The 17,010-nt window shown below is 37.3% G+C and overlaps 1 protein-coding gene across 2 annotated transcripts in view; it reads left to right on the top strand.

Moving 5' to 3' along the window:
• The window catches only part of MIGA1 (mitoguardin 1), a 105,826-nt gene that overhangs the window by 30,547 nt on the left and 58,269 nt on the right, over positions 1-17,010 (top strand). For both annotated transcript variants that reach the window (XM_078451763.2, XM_078451762.2), the window contains exons 6-7: positions 1,853-1,986; positions 2,947-3,070. In XM_078451763.2, the coding sequence (XP_078307889.1) occupies positions 1,853-1,986; positions 2,947-3,070 (258 nt within the window). The remainder of the gene's footprint in view (positions 1-1,852; positions 1,987-2,946; positions 3,071-17,010) is intronic.

The following is a 17,010-nucleotide window of genomic DNA, read 5'->3' as shown; positions in this document are numbered from 1 at the left end:
GAGTAGTTCTTTTGCCATCTTTTCCAAAGGTCTCTTGAGAATTAAGCTATGCCTTTGGATTACTTTAAGTCTAATAAACCTACACTAACAACTTCCGTTGGATTATTGGGAGTTAGAATTGTAGAGAAATAGAGCAAAACCAGAGAAGCTGCAGGGAGTCTCAGTATCATAGAATTAAGATTGGTAGAAGCCCTCTGGGTCATCTAATCACCCACCTATTATTTGAATTCCCTTTACAAGATTGATGGCATTAAAAGAATGTATTAGTGAAATATGTTTGAATTCCTGTTACAAAACTGAAGATATGTGGTGGTTTGGGCCCTGTGCTGCAACGAGGTGAGACACAATTCTTCCTGGGAGGCAGCTTTTATCTTTGGACTATTCTGTGATTACATCACTCTTCCTTAATGTTTACCCAAAATAATCAGATGGCTGGAGAGTAGATGGAGTGAGAAAAGGTTGAAGGAACTAGAATTGTAAAGCTTGGAGAAAGGAGAGTAGATGGTGATGTAATTAATTGTCTTTTAAGTGTATAGGTTTTTTAGAAAGAAGATCTACACAGCATTGGTTCTTCGCTATGGAAAATTACATTACATAAAAAGGAAAGGCGTGAGTTGTATTTAAATAACACTTTTTTTGTTTAGGGTTGTAGGTTCTTCAGAGAACTTGAAGAAATGATTTCAGAGGAGAGGTATTCCTTAACTACTATATATGGAAAACATCTTGAGAATGACTTGCCCAGATTAAGCAGCTTTGTTTTATTTGTTTGTTTATTTTTAATTTTTATTTTAAGTAGGCTCCATGCCCAGTGTGGGGCTTGAACTCACATCCCTGAGATCAAGAGTTGCATGCTCTACTGACTGAGTCATCTAGGTGCCCCCAGATTAAGCAGCTTTTAAAGATCTTTTTCTTTTATATGTCTAGAAAAATTGAAGTTTTGAAATATTTTGGTTTTGTTTGAAGTACATAATTATTTTGGTAAGACTTTTTTTACTTGGAGAAAAAGAAGCGCATACCTTTTTTTCCCACAAAAGCTGTGTATAGCTGAGGGGATGTGAATTTCTACTTAGACTGTAACCCTTGTTTGGTTCTTGCAGTGGTCTTGTAGATTTTTAACTGACGCAGCAATTACTGTATTTATCCAAATCGACATAGCAAAACTTTATTCTAGACTTAGTATGCTATTTCTTCTTAGTTTTATTCTCTCTTTCTGACAACCTCTTATAAACCTGATAGCTTCTTAACAACTACTGTCTTCTATTTACCTAATTTTTAATATAGGTGGATATTTTGAAGGATAGTTGTGTGAATATAAAAATTAGTCATTGTTGGACTTTTGGTGAACGCATGATACTATTCTAGAAAAATCCCAAGCACTGTATATATTTGAGTTACTTTAAATAAAAGAAAACATATTGGTCATTTCTCTCTGATTTTTGGTTGGCTAGCACCATAGGCCTAGAATATATTGAGAAATTAAAATTCTGCTATGAAGGGGCTCCTGTGTGGCTCAGTCGATTAAGTGTCCAACTCTTGATCTCAACTCAGGTCTTGATCTCAGAGTCATGAGCTTGAGCCTTGCATTGGATTCCATGCTCAGCGTGAAGCCTACTTAAAAATAAAATAATTATATAAAATAAATTATATAAAATAAATTATATAAAATAAAATAGAATAAAATAAAATAAAATTCTGCTATGAAATCAGGTGAGCATAAGATTATTCTGTAGTGCCGAAATTACAGTCAGACTATGCCATTGTTGATAACCATATGAAAAAGATTTCAGCCCCAAATGATTTTATTTTGGCATTGATTTTTTTTATTTACAATCATTCTGTTCTTAATTCATAGGTATGGAATTGTTTGAAGAGGCGCTACGTCGATGGGAGCAGGCTCTCACCTTTCGAAATAGACAGGCTGAAGATGAAGCCTGTAGTTCCATTAAATTGGGTGCAGGAGATGCCATTGCTGAAGAAAGTGTAGATGTAAGGGTGATTTGCCTGAGAGTGGCCTTTATAATAGTGGAAGAATTGAACAATGTTTAATGTTGATTCATTTTACTTGCTTTTTGTGGCATTTGAATTTTTTTTATGTTTATTTATTTTTGAGACAGAGAAACAGAGCATGAGTGGGGGAGGGGCAGAGAGAGAGGCACAGAATCTGAAACAGGCTCCAGGCTCTGAGCTGTCAGCACAGAGCCCGATGCAGGGCTCGAACCCACAAACTGTGAGTTCATGACCTGAGCTGAAGTTGGGCGCTTAACTAACTGAGCCACCCAGGTGCCTCTTTTTTGTGGCATTTAATACAATGGGTTTGTTTTCTCCCTTGGGACTAAGAGTGTATGTGTGGAGGGGTATGTCTTGTTGGGCTTTTTCTGTTCAGTTAGTTATTAAATCCCAAATTTGCAATTCATAATCAAGTTCCCTGATTTTCTAAGAATATATAGAATTATTGTGACTTCTAAAGGGATTTTTTAAAGCCTCGTTTTAATTAAGTGCCATTATATTCATAAAGGTTGAACAGAATTAGAGCTGGACTGATATTTACCAATCATGTCAGCTAGTGAGTCTCAAATTTCAGCATGCATTAGAATCATCTGAAAGGCTTATTAAAACAGACTTGAGTTTCTAATTCAGTGGCTGGGGTGGGGCCTGAGAATTTGCATTTCTAAAAACTTCCTACATGATACTGATACTGCTGGTCAGGGATCTTACTTTGAGAACCCTGGTCGAATCCCACTCCTTAAGTTTATAGGTAGAGAAGCTGAATCCCTGAGAACTGGGGTGACTTGGCCAAAGGCACAGCCAGAATCCAGTGCTGTCACCACCCAATGGACCTTCCTCATAATCCACACTTTCTCTGTCTTTCATTTAAGAGTGGAAGGTATTGAGAATCTTAACATTAGAATCTAATATTTGCTGTGTGTACTTTTCTTCTCCTTGTAGGATATTATTAGTACTGAATTTATCCATAAACTTGAAGCTCTCCTGCAAAGAGCATATCGTCTCCAAGAGGAGTTCGAAGCTACCCTGGGGGCATCTGATTCCAATTCCCTTGTTAATGATATCGGTAAGATGGACATTTTATATGGTTTTTTAGGAAACGTGTGAATTTCTTCTTTAATATTCTTAGAATCATTGGGGCGCCTCGGTGGCTCAGTCAGTTGAGCGTCCGACTTCGGCCCAGGTCATGATCTCGTGGTCCGTGGGTGCGGGCCCCGTGTCGGGCTCTGTTCTGACAGCTCAGAGCCCGGAGCCTGTTTCGGATTCTGTGTCTCCCTCTCTCTCTGACCCTCCCCTGTTCATGCTCTGTCTCTCTCTGTGTCAAAAATAAATAAATATTAAAATAAAATTAAAAAAAAATATTCTTAGAATCATTTAAGTGTATTAATATGATATGGTTACATATTTTTTGGAAAATAGTCAACAGAAAATGTTCTATCATATTTCCTGGTTTTTCTTTCAGTTTTATTTTTCTAGTGAACTTAATGCCCATAAGATATAATTTCGAGTGTGTAGGTAGGATTGTGACTTTGTTTTAAAATTACATTCTTTTTTTTTTTTTTTTTAATGTTTATTTATTTTGAGAGAGAGAGCCTGTGCTTGTGCATGCAAGCAGGGAAGGGGCAGTGAGGGACAGAGAGAATCCCAAGCAGGCTCCACGCTCAGCACAAAGCCCCACATGGAGCTCAATCCCACAAACCGTGAAATCATGAGCAGAGCTGAAACCAAGAGTTGGATGCTAAACCAACACTCAGGCATCTGAGTGCCCCTAAAATTACATTCTAAGTGAAAGAATCCCAGTTCAAGTGTTGGAGAGAGGAAGAAAATAAACAGAAATATAAAAATGGGACAGAGACATGGCTCGAAAGTGTGCATGTAGCTCATGGCATACATTTAAAATATTTTAAGTAATTCTATTTGTTGGACTCCATTTAAAAATCTTTTTTTAATGTTTATTTTTGAGAGAGAGAGAGAGAGAGAGAGAGAGAGAGTGTGGGAGGGACAGAGAGAGAGAGGGAGACACAGAATCCGAATGAAGCAGGCTCCAGACTCTGAGCTGTCAGCATAGAGCCTGACGTAGGACTCAAACTCAAGAACCGTGAAATGATGACCTGAGCTGAAGTCAGACGTTTAACTGACTGAGCCACCCACATGCCCCATCTTCGACCCCATTTTAATTGCAAGCGAGATTTTGATATCAGCAGTTGGGGCATGCATTAATATATGCAATTACCCTTGTTTTATTTTATTTATTATTTTTTAAAATTTATTTTTTAATGTGTATTTTTGAGAGAGAGAGAGAGTTTATTTTTGAGAGAGATTCTGTGTCTCCGAAGCAGGCTCCAGGCTCTGAGCTATCAGCCTGATGTGGAGCTTGAACTCATGAACTTTGAGATCATGACCTGAGCCAAAGTCGGACGCTCAACTGACTGAGCCAACCAGGCGCCCCCCTTGTTTCCTATTTTAAAGAGAAAAAAACTTTTTTTTTTTTTTTTTAATATTTTTTTAACGTTTATTTATTTTTGAGACAGAGAGAGGCAGAGCATGAACGGGGAAGGGTCAGAGAGAGAGGGAGACACGGAATCGGAAGCAGGCTCCAGGCTCTGAGCCATCAGCCCAGAGCCCGACGCGGGGCTTGAACTCACGGACCGTGAGATCGTGACCTGAGCTGAAGTCGGACGCTTAACCGACGGAGCCACCCAGGCGCCCCAAGAGAAAAAAACTTTGAAAAGACTTTTTGAGTGAAATCTTCAAAGGAAAGAATAATTAAAATTTCTTCCTTAAATTCTGTAAATGCTCCAAAGAATGAAGTAAGACAAGATTATATTGCATCTCTTTTTGGCAAAAATAATTTTTTTTTTTTAATTTGAGGAGAATTGTTATATTCTTATAAGGAATAAAAATAGTTAGGGAGTGGGGTGCCTGGGTGGCTCAGTTGGTTAAGCGTCCAACTTCAGCTCAGGTCATGATCTCGCAGTTCATGAGTTTGAGCCCTGTGTCAGGTTCTGTGCTGACAGTTCAGAGCCTGCAGCCTGCTTCCAATTCGGTCTCTCCCTCTCTCTCTGCCCCTCCCCCACTTGCGCTCTGTCTCTTTTTCTCTCTCAAAAATAAGTAAACATTAAAAAAATTTTTTTAATAAAAAAATAGTTAAGGAGTGTTAAGTTTTTCCACATTTTTTTCTGAACATAATATACTAAAAGTGGCTGCATTTTGAAATACTTAGGTATCTATGTATTTTGAATTTAGGTAAAAGATTTTATTTGTATTAGAATTAAGAATTACTGTTTAGGGGTACCTGGCTGGCTCAGTTGGAGGAGTGTGTGACTCTTGATCTTGAGGTCATGAGTTCAAGCCCCTTGTTAGGTGTAGAGATTACTAAAAAAAAAAACAAAAAAACTTAAAAAGAATTGCTCTGTATATGTCATAATGTTATACGAGGCCTCTTTGTATTAATTTTGTTCTTTGCTCTTTCATTCTATATTGTCACTAAAATTATTCATTAGACTTGAGTGTTTTTTAACAGTTGCTCTGCTCTTATCATGGGCATAATGTTTTGACATGTGGAAGTTACAGGCCAGGAAAAAGTAGACAGTATTCATGTCAACAAATAGAATTTGCCAATGCCTTCTTTTTATATTTGTTTCTTTCTATATAGTTCCTTTTGTAACTTACTAGAATGACATTGTAGAAAGAACAGAGAGAAGGAATTTTAAAAGAATTCAAGTGTAACAGCGGGAGTGGAACAACTGGAAAAGATAGGAGGGTGGTTATGTGGCAAGGATAACCATAGAGAAAAAGGAGTAGGAAAAAATTATAAATATAAGGAGAGGAGAGGAAAAGGGCCCCAAGGCTTAATGTCTTATTCTGGGAATGGAGGCTTTATCCTCACTGTTCTAATTATCTACCTGCATTTTCCTGGCTCATGGTAAGGATCATGTAGGTGTGTAGTTCTTGCACTTGTTACAATTTAATGTGCATCTCAGATTTGGCATGCCTAAAGTTTCTTTTTCTACTGACCATGGTGGTTGGCAAAGTCCATCTCTGATTTCCTAGTTTATCAGGTTATAAAAATTTCTTAGCACTGGCCCGGAAGGTCTGCTTTGGATACACACTGCTTCTAGATAAGAAGTTCCCTAGGCAAATGGCTTAATTTCTGGGACCTAACTTTAAGTTGTTTCTGAGTAAATTGTTATTAATTTGGAACCCTAAATGGATAGGATTTCTAGAGGAGACCCATAATTAAATCATAAAATTTGATTAGCTTACGTTTGGAATAAGAAGTTCCCATCCTGGGCTGTCACAACCTTCTAAGCTGCCTGGCTTTTCCCTGCAGCCATGCAGTGCTTTGGCCTGTTATTGCACTGGAGATTCCAGTTGACATGATGCTGTATTATTATCTTCCTTCTTGGCAGTTTTTTAGATATTGTTCTATTATTGCTAATTTCTGTTTTTGAACTTCTGGATGAAAGAGCTCAATCTATGGTCAAGATTCTGGTAGGGGAGTAGCTCTGTTATATCTGTTCATTGATATTAATCAAAATTGCTTAGAAGTCAGTTAGCTCTCCTCATTTTCTAAATTCAAATTCATTTTGCACATTTAATTTATATTGGGAGGCAACTTATAGCTAGTAGTCATAAATAAAGAGGTTAATAAATGCCTTCAGAGGTTCAGTAGTGAATTTAAACCAAGTATTGATCTAGCGTCAGTGAATACTTCACTGTTCTGGAATTTGCTTTGTCTTATTTGATGAAATTAAAATTTTTTTCTCTTAAGAATTTGATAGATTTTCAAGGTTGGAAGATTTCTCAGTTGTAATCTAATTTATCTCCTTTCCCTTTTGTCCCCTGTACTTCATAACTAACACACACCATTGCTTGCAGGTTACCATGTGCCAAGCGCTTTGCTGAGCACTTACATAAGAGAAGCACTACACTGAGTGAAAGTTATCTTACTTAATCATCACAAAAACTTTCATAAGATAAATATAGTTATCATCCTCATTTTTCAGATGGGGAAAGAGAGGGAAGGAGATACTGAGTAACTTCCCTGGAGTTGCATGGGAAAGCCAAGATTTGGAGCCAGGCAGGCTAACTTTAGAATTCATGTTCTGAACCACCATACGACATTGCCTCACCAATTTATAAGACAGATACCTTGTTTATAGCAGCACTCTCAACAATAGCCAAATTATGGAAAGAGCCTAAATGTCCATCAACTGATGAATGGATAAAGAAATTGTGGTTTATATACACAATGGAATACTACGTGGCAATGAGAAAAAATGAAATATGGCCTTTTGTAGCAACGTGGATGGAACTGGAGAGTGTGATGCTAAGTGAAATAAGCCATACAGAGAAAGACAGATACCATATGGTTTCACTCTTATGTGGATCCTGAGAAACGTAACAGAAACCCATGGGGGAGGCGAAGGAAAAAAAAAAAAAAAAAAAGAGGTTAGAGTGGGAGAGAGCCAAAGCATAAGAGACTGTTAAAAACTGAGAACAAACTGAGGGTTGATGGGGGGTGGGAGGGAGGGCAGGGTGGGTGATGGGTATTGAGGAGGGCACCTTTTGGGATGAGCACTGGGTGTTGTATGGAAACCAATTTGACAGTAAATTTCATATATTAAAAAATAATAAAAAAAAATAAATTAAAAAAAAAAGTGAAAAAAAAAAAAATAAAAAATAAAAATCCAAAAAAAAAAAGACAGATACCTTCCTTGAATAGGATGGTTGACTGTGAACTCTGTGAGCAGAGCGTGCCTACTGGCAAAGTTCACTCTGGGAAATGTAATCTTGGAGCAGGGAGCCTGGAACCCCACAGCTGCCAAAGTAAGGAAGCATTTCTTGTGATATTTATTTAGTGTGGATCTTCCTTTCCTTAAAACATTTTTCCTTCTTCCAAATCTGTGTGGGGATCTGACGTTAACTCTTGTGTCTTTCTTTACTCCTCTCTCAGGTGCTTTTGGGCACTCTAGACAGATTCCACTCATTTTGTAGAAGGAAGTTATCAAGGTTTAATTCAAGAACAAAAGAAGAGAGCTACCCTTCTTACCTGATGGAAATAGTGCCAGATGAATTTAAAGTTTTATTTATTTATTTTTGTTAGTGATCTCTACACCTAACGTGAGTCTTGAACTCACAACTCTGAGATGAAGAGTTGCCTGGTCTTCCAACTGAGCCAGCCAGGCACCCTCAGTACCAGGGGGATTTAGTGTAGTGCTTTAATGATTACTGTAATGGATTACCCTTTGGCCTGTATCTGCATAATAAATGAAAGCAGACTCCAGATTCACACTAACTGGATTCAAGTCGTGGCTTCACCATTGATTAGCTGTGTGATTATATAACTTGTCTAAATGTCAGCTCTCTTATCTGAAAAATGGGCATATAATACCTATTTTCAAAATAATTATGAGCATTAAATGAAATAATACAATAAAAGTGCTAGGTACAGGGTAACAGTGTTTATCGGCTCGGAATTTGGACCCTCTCTGGGACACTCAGAAAGGCTGTGGGGTTTTTGTTGTTGTTCTTATTCCACCTGCCTGATCCTGTATTTGCTAATTTCAAGGTAGTCATTAAAATTTCTTGTCCACCGATACCCTTTTCATGTTTTCCAGTGATGCTATAATTTTCCTCATTAAAAAAAAAAAAAATTTTTTTTTTAAGTCACTTTCAATGGGCCTTTGGGAAAAAGGAGAAGTAAATGCCTATGCTCTACATCTTGAAGTAGAAATTCTGGACATTAGGGGCTCCTAGGTGCCTCAGTTGGTTGACTGTCCAACTTTGGCTCAGGTCATAATCTCATGGTTCGTGAGTTCAAGCCCTATATCTGGCTTGCTGCTGTCAGCACAGGGCCCAGTTCAGATCCTCTCTCCCCTCCTCGCTCTCTGCCCCTCCCCCACTCATGCTCTCTATCAAAAACAAATAAACATTAAAAAATTCTGGACATTATAATCACAGAGCCCAAGGACTACATTAGCTTTTCTAACACTGCTAGTGTTGAACTTACAGTTACTGAAACTTCTAAGTTTTTCTTTATTATTGTTAGATTTATTATTGGTAAACCGTATCTTCCCTCATTTGTTCCTGTGCAGTTGTTTTTCTGGGTACAAGTTTTAGATGTTATATTTATTATTCTTACTAAATTGTCACTTCTGAATCATAATTCTGAATTGTTAACATAGTTTATTTTTTTAATTTAATTTACTTTTTAATTTATATCCAAGTTAGTTAGCATATAGTACAACAATGATTTCAGGAGTAGATTCTTTAATGCCCCTTACTCATTTAGCTCATCACCGCTCCCACAACCCCTCCAGTAACCCTCTGTTCTCCATATTTAAGAGTTTCTTATGTTCCCCTCCCTGTTTTTATATTATTTTTGCTTCCCTTATGTTCATCTGTTTTGTATCTTAAAGTTCCCATATGAATGAAGTCATATGATCTTTGTCTTTCTCTGACTAATTTCACTTAATATGATACCCTCAAGTCCCATTCAAGTAGTTACAAATGGCAGGATTTCATTCTTTTTGATTGCCAAGTAATACTCCCTTTGTGTGTGTGCGTGTGTGTGTGTGTGTATGTGTATGTGTATACCGCATCTTCTTTATCCATTCATCCATCAGTGGACATTTGGGCTCTTTCCATACTTTGGCTATTGTTGATAGTGCTACTATAAACACTGGGATGCATGTGCCCTTTTGAAATAGCATACCTGTATCCCTTGGATAAATACTTAGTAGTGCAATTGCTGGGTCGTAGGGTAGTTCTATCTTTAATTTTTTGAGGAAGCTCCATACTGTTTTCCAAAGTGGCTGCATCAGTTTGCATTCCCACCAGCAGTGCAAAAGAGATTCTCTTTCTCCGCATCCTCACCAACATCTGTTGTTGCCTGAGTTGTTAATGTTAGCCATTCTGACAGGTGTGAGCTGATATCTCATTGTGGTTTTGAGTTGCATTTCCCTGATGATGAGTGATGTTGAGCATTTTTTTCATGTGTTGGTTGGCCATCTGGATGTCTTCTTTGGAGAAGTGTCTATTCCTGTCTTTTGCCCATTTCTTCACTGGGTTATTTGTTTTTTGGGTGTTGAGTTTGAGAAGTTCTTTATAGGTTTTGGATACAAACCCTTTATCTGATATGTCATTTGCAGATATCTTCCCCCATTCTGTCAGTTGCCTTTTAGTTTTGCTGATTGTTTCCTCCACTGTGCAGAAGCTTTTTATTTTGATGAAGTCCCGATAGTTCATTTTGCTTTTGTTTCCCTTGCCTCCAGAGACATGTTGAGTAAGAAGTTGCTGTGGCCAAGGTCAAAGAGGTTTTTGCCTGCTTTCTCCTAGAGGATTTTGATGGCTTCCTGTCTTATATGTAGGTCTTTCATCCATTTTGAGTTTATTTTTGTGATGGTATAAGAAAGTGGTCCAGGTTCATTCTTCTGCATGTCGCTGTCCAGTTTTCCCAGCACCACTTGCTGAAGAGACTGTCTTTATTCCATTGGATATTCTTTCCTGCTTTGTCAAGGATTAGTTGGCCATACGTTTGTGGGTCCATTCTTGGGTTCTCTATTCTGTTCCATTGATCTGAGTGTCTGTTTTTGTGCCTTCATAGTTTAGATTTTGATTTGGTATCCCTTTCAGCTGTGAGTCTCTAGTGTTGTCAGTTTGGTCTAGTTGGTCACTGGTGCTCTTGTTGAAAGCATTAACAAAAAATATTTCAAGGAAAGCTTAGAACACTCAGAACACTTCTGACACCAGATGTGTTGTTTTCAATATCAAGCAATCCTCCAATTCTCTGTAGATACCAACTAGATGTCCTACAATCTAATTCAGTTCTGACACTAACTTCCCAGTTTACACAGACCCCACAGATGAAGGGCTCTGCCTCACAAGATTGCCTTCCACTCACATGCCAGTCACAAGTCCATGTTTCCCATATTTCTGGAATCAGGAGTTCCCACAATTCCCTCCTTAAGCTTGACAGTTTGTTAGAACAGCTCACAGAACTTAGGGAGACACTTTACTATCACCAGTTTATTATAAAAGGTATAACTCAGGAACAATCAAATGAAAGAGATACATAGGGCAAGATATGAGGAATAGGCATAGAGCTTTTATGCCCTCTCCAGGTGCACAAGCCTCCACACCTCGATGTGTTCACTAACTTGGCAGCTCTCTGGACCCTAGTTTAGTCTCCATTTTGTAGGCACAGTTGATTAGATCATCAGCCATTGGTGACTAATGTGATCCTCACCTTTTCTCCCCTCAGGGATCTGGTTTGGAGCTGAAAGTTCCAATCTTTTACTTATATGGTTGGTTCCCTTACAACCATCCCCCACCTCCAAGAGTCACTCATTAGCATAAATTCTGGTACGGTTGAAAGGAACTTATTATGGATAACAAAGACACTTCTCTCACCTCCATCACTTGGGAAATCCTAAGAGTTTTCGGAGCTCTATGCCTGGAATTTGGACTACATATATACTATTTTGTCAATATCATATCTTAAAGTGGACAGAGTCAGAGATCTGGGACAGATACTTCCAAGTTGTCTTAGATCACTTAAGACACTTGGTAGTTCAACCAGCTATAGGTTCAACTGATTCTTCTTTCTCATTTTTTTCATGTTGATCACTAAAAGATTATAGAAGACTTTGTTATATATCATGTCAAAATGAATGTGTACTTATATACTTAACCAGTAGTTTAGGAAAATGTAAAAAAATTTTTTTTAAAAGAGGCTGATATCAATTCATATTTTTTGAGAAATATTGCAGATACTGAACTATTTTGTAGGTGAATATTTGCTATCAAGTATTTATGATTGGTTTTATACTCACTTGCAAATCATCTTCATTTTAGAAGTCACACGTGTCAGGTTTTTATTAACTATAGTAGAACCTCAGCAAAACTTATTTCACTAATTTGGAGTTCAAAACATAAACAAGGACTCTGCATAATTTTACATAGGTACTACCTATAGTAGTCTGCCAGGTTAATGTTGTGGACAAGATTATGAAGAGGACGGTTTAAATCCTCCTCAGCATGATTCTTTCAGTATGTTTAAAATAGTCTTAGCATTTTTCCTTTAGGTAATTTTGTGTTTATTGAAAGTAGATTAAATCTGTTCTCTTTTTTAAAAATAGCAGATCCAAAAACCTTTCGAGTTGTTGGTATTATGAGTTATTTGGTTACTTTACATAGGTGAGGTTGGTAACAGTTTAATAAATGTATAGTATGATTCTTTAAAAAAATTTTTTTTAACATTTATTTATTTTTGAGAGAGAGATGGAGACACAGCATAAGTTGGGGAGGGGCGGAGAGAAAGGGAGACACAGAATCTGAAGCAGGCTCCAGGCTCTGAGCTGTTAGCATGGAACCTAATGCGGGGCTTGAACCCACAAACCGGGAGATCCTGACCTGAGTTGAAGTCGGACGCTTAACCACCTCAGCCTTCCAGGCACCCCATGTAGAGTATGATTCTAATACTGGATTATGGTAATGGCTGTACAAGTCTATAATTCATTTACTAAAACTCATTGAATTGTACATTTAAAAGGAGGAAATTTTATGGTATGTAAATTATACTTCAGTAAAGCTGTTAAAAATACAGTATGGTTCTTGTTAAGCTAATTTTAAGTAAGTTTTCATGAGTTTGAATTAGTTTGAATTAGCAAAATATCACTTTATACTAAAAATTTCAAATAATGCAAATCCCAAAAACTTTAAAAAAATTAATCATGAATCACTTAGTTACAAAGCTGTGGGCCTGGTGAATTTTAAACTGTTTGCTCTAGGTGGTGCCACCTCAGCTGGTAACTAGAAATACTGAGTATCATTTGTACATGTTCTGTGAACCATCCTATGAACCACACTATGAAAACTTCTGCAAGTGGTTTTAGTAATTCTGATGTTATTTTTACTGCTATTGTTAAATTTAGTCTTTTTTATATTTTGTAATATTGTCACCCAAGTGGTTATTAAATTTTAGGAATACTGAAACTGATGATATTCTTGCTGTTAATTTAGTACTGAGCATGCTGGAAATTTGGCACTAATGCTGAAAAAAATAAAAGAGCAGAATTAATAGCAAAAGCACTTTTTAAAAAAAAATTAAAAACTTCTGACAACCTGGTCTGACATCACAACCACTAATGTACTTCTAAGCCAACCTGTCATTTTTTTTTATAATAGGAAATACTTTTGATATTTGGGAGGAAATAGTGATGCAAAAAATTTTCTTACAAATACTGCAAATGTTTTAAAAGCATTTTTTTTCTTTAAAGTTGATTTGAGAGAGAGAGAGAGAGAGAGAGAGAGCAAGCATGAGTGAGGAAGGGGCAGAAAGAGAGGGAGAGAGAAAATCCCAGGCAGGCTCCACACTCAGTGCAGAGACTGATGCAGGGCTCAATCCCATGAGTGAGAATCATGACCTAAACCGAAATCAAGAGTTGGTTGCCACCGACTGAGTCACCCAGGCACCCTAAAAGCACTCTTAAAAACTGTTTTAATTGTAATCATTTACTGTGCTTTAAACCTATGCTTGAAAAAAGAAATACAGCACAGTAGTTGTCTACTTCAACCCCTTTTATATTTGGATTAGGAAAATACCTTTGGATTAGGCAAGGTTTTAAGGCATGAATTCCTTGCATAAAATGTAATCACTCCTTATTCTCTAATTCATCTTTTCCTGTGTTCTGTACTGGTATTTCCTTAACCATTCTGAATTGGTAAATCATTATTGGATGTACAGTTGACCTTGAACAACACAGCTTCACTTATACACAGATATTTTTCAATAAGTATAGCACTGTACTATAAATGTATATTATTTTCCTTATGATTTTTTAAATAACATTTTCTTTTCTCTAGTTTTATTGTAAAAATGCAGTATATAATATATATAACATACAAAACGTGTGTTAATCAACTGTTCATATTATCTGTAAGGTTTCTGGTCCACAGTGTGCTATTAGTAGTTAAGTTTTGGGGTAGTCAAAAGTTATATGCAGATTTTTTACTGTGTTGGGGGGTTAGCACCCCTAACCTTTACATTGTTTAAGGGTCAACTCTATTTCTATATGTGCTCTTACACATCAAAAGTTTATTTAGGGCTTAAACAATAGTTATTTGTTCAGTTATTCCTACTATAAAATGAAGATTTGAGGGGAGCCTGGGTGGCTCAGTCAGTTAAGCGTCTGACTTTGGCTCAGGTCATGATCTCTCAGTTCATGAGTTCAAGCCCCACGTCAGGCTCTGTGCTGACAACTGGATCCTGGAGCCTGCTTCAGATTCTGTGTCTCCTCCTGTCTCTGCTCCTCTCATGCTCTGTCTCTGCCTCTTGATAATAAATAAACATTAAAAAATAAAATAAGGGGCGCCTGGGTGGCTCAGTCGGTTAAGCGTCCGACTTCAGCTCAGGTCACGATCTCACGGTACGTGAGTTCGAGCCCCGCGTCGGGCTCTGGGCCGATGGCTCAGAGCCTGGAGCCTGCTTCCGATTCTGTGTCTCCCTCTCTCTCTGCCCCTCCCCTGTTCATGCTCTCTCTCTGTCTCAAAAATAAATAAACGTTAAAAAAAATTTAAAAAAAAAAAAAAATAAAAAATAAAATAAAATAAAATAAAATGAAGATTTGAATTCTCTAATAATAAAAAAATGTTTTCCTTCTTCCTTATTGAGGCTCTTCAGTCTCAATAAATGCAAGGTATTGAAATCACTAGAGGGCAGCATATTATATCTACATATTAAAAGCCAATGACTCATAAATGCCATTCTGTGCTGCTCCTCTCACTGGAAGTTAAATTTAGGTCACCACATTTTTTTCTGGCATGTTTTGTATACACCTGCTACTGTAACTCAGAGTAAGAGCATGAAGATGATGCACAGACTTGAAATAACATTAGTGTAAATTTCCATTAGTATACAAGTTCTAGCTAACAGCATCTGTAAATGTTATGCTTATATACAATTTTTTTAGAGAATTGTTAAATTATAATTTAGTTATTGTAATTTTTGAAGGTTCAACCAAAAAACGCCAATATGGTTTCAATTTTAGACAGTATAGTTTAATGGTTAAGAGCATAGTCTTCGGAGTTAAGCAGACGTGGGTTCAGATCCTGGCTCTAGCACTCTTACTAGCTAAGAAATGTAAGCAAGCCTTGACCTTTCTTAGACTCAGCTTCTTCATCTGTAAGATGAAGGTCTACATTAGGATCAACTTCATAGAATTGTGAAGATTAAGTGAGATCACATGTATCATTGTATTTATTTTTTTCTTCCTTTTCAAGTCTTATTTAAATTCCAGCTAACATACAGTGTAATACTAGTTTCAGGTGTAGAATTTAGTGATTCATCACTTACATTGTAATACCCAGTGCTCATCACAACAAGTGCCCTCCTTAACCCATCACCCATTTAACGTCCCATTGTCCACCTCTCCTCCAGTAACCCTCAGTTTGTTCTCTATAGTTAAGAGCCTGTTTTCTGGTTTGCCTCTCTTAACATGTTAATGATAACATGTATTATCATTTTAACATGGGCACATGGTAAATGCTTGTTATCTGTTCATATTCTAGTTATAGTCTAGCATTTTTATGAGACCAAAGATTATATTAAAGTTGCATTGTTACAGGTAGATTGGTGTCACATGTTCCTAACTTGTTTTACAATGATATTGTTCAGTCATATTCTCCAGGCAACATTCATTGTTTTGGGGAATTAATTTGTTTTTTCTCACGTTATAGTGGTAACTTAAATTTGCATTTCCTGAAACAAGGTATTTATCATGTTTAAAATTATTTATTTGAGAAAGTAAAGAAGATACTCTTTATAAATATACTTTGTCTCTGTGTTAGAAAAGAAAATGCCATCCTGAAGGACAAATACTTTGCAAAACTATTTATTCTAGATATAGCTAAGATTACTAGGTTTCTTTGATTCCTGATCTTGACATATGCATAGGAGAAAAACAAAAAGTGGTAATGGATATTCTTTTTGCTAGCATATACAATTATTTAGCAAATTCTCTTGATTCTGACTCCATAATATAGCTCTCATTCATTCTCTTTTCTGTGCACCCTCATTAAATTTTGCTTGGATTTGGGGGTACCTGGGTGGCTCAGTCAGTTAAGCGTCCGACTTTGGCTCAGGTTATGATCTCACTGTTCGTGGGTTAGAGCCCTGCATTGGGCTCTGTGCTGACTGGTCAGAGTCTGGAGCCTGTTTCAGGTTCTGAGTCTCCCTCTCTCTGCCCCTCCCTCACTCACATTCTCTCTCTCTCAAATAAATAAACATTAAAATAATTGTTTTGCTTGGATTTAAAAAAAAATTTTTTTTTAACGTTTATTTATTTTTGAGACAGAGAGAGACAGAGCATGAACAGGGGAGGGGCAGAGAGAGGGAGACACAGAAGCCGAAACAGGCTTCAGGCTCTGAGCTGTCATCACAGAGCCTGACACAGGGCTCAAACTCACGGACCACGAGACATGACCCGAGCCGAAGTCGGACGCTTAACCGACTGAGCCACCCAGGCGCCCCATGTTTTGCTTGGATTTAATATTCTCCTAATTGGGTTCCTTCCTCCAGTCTCTCTCCCCACTTTGGTACATATACACCTTGTCTCTAGAGTTATCTTCTTGGTGCAAAACTTCCATCTTGTCACTCGCAGGTTCTCAGTAGCTTTCTGACCTGTTTATCTTACTTTCTCCCATATATTCTAGCCAAAGTGAACAAAGTCTCTTCCAGAATTGAAATTCTTTTCTAAGATTTTAGTTGTATAATCAACTCCAGGTTTTTAGTAAATTTTTGTTTTTCTTTTTGCATTCTTTTTCTGATACTGTTCCTTTGCATGGTTCAACATGCTCTGAAGCATTTTTTCTGCCTCTAGGACACAGCTTTGTTCAAAACTACTTCCTCTGTGTATTTTTCTCTGCTTTTCCAACCAGGGGAAACCCCTCATGCCTTTCTCTGTTCTATGATAATAGCATATGTTGTTCTTAGTGGTACCA

This window comes from Panthera onca, chromosome C1, assembly GCF_046562875.1.
Source record: "Panthera onca isolate mPanOnc1 chromosome C1, mPanOnc1 haplotype 2, whole genome shotgun sequence".
NCBI classification, from domain to species: domain Eukaryota; kingdom Metazoa; phylum Chordata; class Mammalia; order Carnivora; family Felidae; genus Panthera; species Panthera onca.
The sequence above is the reverse complement of the archived record's forward strand: the minus strand, read 5'-3'. Positions and strand labels throughout refer to the sequence as shown.